Genomic DNA, 5,213 nt, shown 5'->3' on the forward strand with positions numbered 1-5,213 from the left:
CACAAGTGAGGCCTGAGCCACATGAAACCAAACTAGCATGGAGACAAGGTGACTCTGCCCCCCTTGTCACCGAAAAGCCAGCATGGGAGAGCAAGCAGAGCAGCTGCTTGAGACCCCTGATGAGCTTGTTGCGCAGTTTGGAATGGGGCATGAATTTACCCTTCAAAAACATCACCAACACAACCATCCATTCTGCAGAGATAGAAGAACATCTTGGCTACCGCAGACCCCAGTAGATGTGGGCCTGTAGACACGCATCCTCACCAGACCTATGCGAATTGAGAACCACTAGCACATGGCCTGGCACACACTGGCTTGTTTTTTGTAGCTGGCTTACTTATTGATCAATGTCTTTAGGGAGCGTGTAAGCGTGCTCATGACAGTGGCAACCGTGGCTGACTGATGGGCAAGCTGCTCCACTGTCTGCTGGTGGCTCAGCGTTCTAGCTGTGGACTCCTCCGCAGCCTTCAAGAGGAAGGTGTAGTTTCTCACCACTTCCTCCACCTTTGTCAGCAGCTCTTGGCGCTGGGACTCCGAGCGCACGACGTACACCAGCCTCACAAATGTCTCAATGAGGCTGCTTAGCACCTGGAAGCTGCTCGTGATGGCAGAGAGCATGTGGGTAGGACTCTTGTCAACGGCTGCAACACGGCGGCAGGACGCCCGAAACTCCTTGAACTTGAGGGTGAGCTCTTGCTTGTACTCAGCCAGCTGGGAGATGTAGGGTTTGCAGTCCCGGACATCAGGGCTCACCACACACTGCCTCAGGATAGTCAGGAGCTCATTGGTGTCCAGCTGCACTTGCAGAAACCCATTGGGAAAGCTGTAGGCATGGCCTCGAAGGGTGTTGATCTTTGCCAAGCTGCCCTCAAAACTGGAGGTCCTTAAATCTATTTCCTGGGTCTGACTGTCATTGGGACTGTTGCAGGCTGTGGCATCTAGGACTTGAAGAGTCCTGCTCATGACTGGGACCATCTGATTTTCCAGCTTCATTCCTGGGAGTATCTGCATGGGGATGGAATAGGACAGCTCATCCTTCTCACTCCCATCATCTGCAACATCACATTTCCTGTAGTAGAAGCAGTACCGGATGGAGCAGCACTTCTCATCCTCCATGTCTTCATCCTGCAGCTCAGCAGGACTTGGATACATCTCCTCCTGGACAAGGGGTCAGCCACTCCAGAGGCTTCCTGGATTTTGCTTTTCAGAACAGGACAAAGGATGCTGGGCTCAGGCTCTTTCTGGGGGCCTTTCTGCTTGGCTGTATAGGTGTTCTGGTAGATGTCAGAGGACAGGGATGTCCTATCAGTCTTATCTATTTCACTGACACTGTAGCGACGCAAGAGCTTCCTGTAATGTGGAGCACCCATGCACTCCCCCCGGGAAGTGCACGTTGTCAAACAGGACACGCTGTTCTCCGGATCTGACCGGTAGTCTCTGGATTCTAAACTTGTGGATCGTATCCGCTTGCCTTTGGAAGGGCTGCTCACACTTGTCAACCTAATGGCTTCTGCCTGCTTCTGGTCATCGGTAACTTTATCCCTCCCTCTCCTCTCCAGTTCTGGCATCACCAACTGGTTAGGAGGTGGCCTCACCCCCCTGCAAATCCGCTTGCAGTCGCAGCTGCGCCTTTGCTCCCTGGACATCCCTGGGACTTTTTGCACGGGACTGCTCCTTAGCTGGCAGCTGCAGCGCCCAGGGGCAGGAAGGTGCAGATACTCCTGTGGTGGGAGGTCACCTTTGCTCTTTGGCTTGAGCAGCTCTTCAAGGAATTCCAGCTCATACTGTTTCACCTTCTGCAGCTGGGCCTGCCGCTCGTCTGTCTCCTTCTTCTGCCGGGTTGGAAATGTTGCAGAGAACAGGTTCCTCAACCTGAAGGGAGCTTTTGGAGCTTTGGGTTTAGCTGGGACATCAGAATCTTGTTGGGTCACCTCCAGGACTTTTTCTACTTTTTTGGAAGGCACAGTGCTGATCTGCAGGCTCTCGGATCTGGGCACCAGCTGGATTTGCCCTTTGGGTTCCTCACTGGTGCTCCTGAAAGTGCTACCAGGTGATGGAGAGTGCAGATTGCTACTCTCAGCTTTTAAGCTTTTGGCTGAACTTTCCTGTTGCACTTTCTGTCCTTGGTTTGAAGGAGCTATGTGTTTCTGAAAAACAAGGCTCGTGGCTTCCCCACCTGCCTTCTGACCTGGCTCTCCGCTTGTGGCTTTTCCTGGAACATCTCTACTCACTTTTTGCTGGTAGCTTTTAGAGGCAGAATTCTTACTGGGCATCATTTCCTCACCTGCTGAGGTGAGGTGGAAAGCCTCAGCCTTAGTGCCATGAGCTTCTTTAGGACTTGGAGAAACTTCACAGTGTTGCTGCGGAGAGAGTTGCTGCTGCTGTTGCTGACAGTTGCATAATGTCTCTGCAGTTTGTGGACCTCCTTTAAGTTTCAAAGGCTTGCTGCTGGCTGAGGCACAGCTGCTGGTACCATTCATGTTCTTGTCTTCCTTTGAGGCTGCTACCACCTGGGGAGCTGAGGCTTTTGCATTTGCCACTTGCTGCAGAGCAGCTGAAATGATGGCTGGAGTTACACAACTTTTCTGATCCAGGAGAAGCTTGGAGCTCGGCTGGACCTCTTTGGGCATCTTCTCTTGTAGATCCTGTGCCTGCTCCCTGCTTGGGGCTGCTGTGGGATGCAGAGATACCTCAAAGGCAGCTTTTGTGTGGCCTGCACCTTTGCATTCAGAGCCTGGCACTGGGGCCCCCCTGTTCTGCTCATTAATCTGGAGAGCCAAGGTGTAGCTCCGCTCAGCATGCTGCTCCTCCTGTTTGCTCTTGCAATTGATAAGGTTGGGGCTTTGGTGAGAGAAAGCTGGATTCAATGAAGGGCTCGGCTCCTCTCGGCTGAGGGGATAGGGTGAGGTGAGAACAGCCTGGGCAGCACAGCTCTGGATTCGGAAAGGGAGGTCCTTTCTGGCCAGGAGGTTTTCTTTGTTGATGTGTTGAGCGAGGAAGTAGGCTGCGTTCTGATGCTGCTTCATAGCAGAGACCATCTCAGAAACATCAGTTAGCTCCGAAGAGTTGGTTTCATGGCCAGAATCCAAGGATGACTCAGGAGTGATGGCAGCCAGGACAATAAGACCTGAGGAGGGACACAAAGAAAACCCTACGACAACACTCACACCACACTGCTATGCGGAGGAGAGGGAAACTCCATGTGGCAGGAGGGTCACAGGAATGCAGGATGTGGCGTCCTATCAGAGAAACTATAGTGACTTTCTGCAACTAAGAGTTAATGCTTTTAAGAGAGGTTACTTGTCAGCATGGAGCTGGCTTACTAGCTCAGTTCAGCAAGTGCTGTTGCCCAAAGAAAAGGTCCTGGGAAGCTTTCCAGTGTTAGTGATAGAACTACAGGGATTTGTCTGGAGCAAGAAGGAAAATCAGGCAACAGCTACTCTGCCACATAGTGAGTAGAGCAACCAAGGTGGGGAGAGGGACAAAGGACTGTGCTGCCAGCAGGCTGGTGCCAGAGACACCCATCTGACAGCAGGTTTGCCCTGTGAAGGGCTCACACACTGCAAACCCTGGAGGGGAACCTGCAAAGACTGAGGGCTGAAGGTACTAGCTGAGTAGGGTCAGAGCAGGGAGGAACTCATGCTCACAGTACTGGTTTGTTAGTGCCTCACCCCAGCACCATGGCATGTGGACCATGGCAAATACAGGATGGCCAAGAGACTCCTTCAGCCACTGTCAGGGAGAGGAGTCCCACCTCAGCTTCCTAGAAATCTGAGCAGCAGCTTGGCTGCTCCTGCTAGAGCCTGTTGCCACAACTTAGTTTTAACTAGAAGCTGCCCCACAGTCACATATAGGATGGGAGAAGGAGACTAAAGGGAAGGATGTACTGTAGGGAAGAAAGGCTATCGGGAAAAAGAAAGTCACAGCCACTGAAATACCTGCTGTCTGCTGTGGTGGGGGATGCGGACAATCCTCTGAAGCAGCCAGGGCTTCCAGCGCCTGCAGGGTGGACACCAGGGCATCATCCAGCTCTTGGGCATGGTCTCGGACTGTCCGTGGTTGCACGTTGTCTATCAGTGTGACAGGGATCTCGTCGTAGAGGATGCCACAGAGGTGCCGGCCCTGCTCCTGGCTCTGGGCAGCCGCCCGGCGCTTAGGGTCATCCTCATCTGAACTGTTGTCTCGGAATCCAGGAGGGGGAGCGGCGATGGCAGGGAGCAGGGAGGTTGTCTCATCTTCTTCCTCATCGCTCCCAGGAGGGGGAAGTGACATCAAGTCCACCATATTGTCCCGGGTGCTGCCAGGCTTGCCCCCCTTGCATGAGGCCAGTCGGCTCTTGATTTTGGCTTGGCAGGACTCACAGTAGAAGTGCGAGGCATCGCTCCGCAGGTGGGTGTCTATGGTGTGTGCCCTGGCCCTGCTCGTGTGCCTGTCTTGGCCAAGGCCATCTGGGTCGTACTCGTTAGTTGCCCCATTGTAGCCTTGGCCAGAGCTTTTGGAAGTGGGGTCAGATTTGGTCCTGGGACGAGTTTCCTCAAAAAAAATCAGGTTTTCATTGATATCCGTCCTGCTCTCTCTTTCCTTCCTCTGCTCTCGCATGTGCAGGTAGCAAAAGCTGATGAGCTCTGAGTCCGAAGCCCTGGCGGCTGGAGCACCGGCTGCTGGGGGGCTGGCGGCAGAGCCGCCCACCAGCCCGCCCTCTTTCTTTCCCGTGTGCCCTGCTGTGGCAGGCCGGTGGAGGTTGTGTGCGTTGATATAATCTAAACCAAAACCAGAACAGGCACGTTAGCAGCAGCACCTGGGAGAAGGGAAAAACAGCATGGGGAAGCTCCTGCTCACTCTGGAAAAGCATCCACGTGCTCTCTGCCCTCCAGCCCTTGGTGTGACAGACTTCAGTGGGACACGTGTGTTCCCTGTGGCACAGCCAGGCCACCTGGCTGGTCTTTTGAAAAACCATCTTCTGCAACCCACTGGGCCTATGCCAGTAATGAGTGCAGGAAGAAATGCACATCTGCACATGCATATCATAGAATCATAGAATAGTTTTGGTTGGAAGGCACCTTTAAATGTCATCTAGTCCAACCCTCCTTGCAATGAGCAGGGACGTCTTCAACTAGATCAGGTTGCTCAGTGCCCCATCCAGCCTGACATTGAATGCTTCTAGGGATGGGGCATCTACAACCTCTCTGGGCAACCTGTTCCAGTGTTTCACC

The 5,213-nt window shown here is 53.4% G+C and overlaps 1 protein-coding gene across 1 annotated transcript in view; it reads right to left on the reverse strand.

The window, feature by feature from the left end:
• Positions 1–333: 333 nt before the first annotated feature.
• FRMPD3 (FERM and PDZ domain containing 3) overlaps positions 334–5,213 on the reverse strand; it is a 36,093-nt gene continuing 31,213 nt past the window's right edge. Inside the window, 3 exon segments of the mRNA XM_009649081.2 lie at positions 334–1,166; positions 1,169–3,127; positions 3,939–4,760. Of these exon segments, the coding sequence (XP_009647376.2) occupies positions 334–1,166; positions 1,169–3,127; positions 3,939–4,760 (3,614 nt within the window).

This window comes from Egretta garzetta, unplaced genomic scaffold (assembly GCF_000687185.1).
Source record: "Egretta garzetta isolate BGI_Z169 unplaced genomic scaffold, ASM68718v1 scaffold1021, whole genome shotgun sequence".
Lineage (NCBI taxonomy): Eukaryota > Metazoa > Chordata > Aves > Pelecaniformes > Ardeidae > Egretta > Egretta garzetta.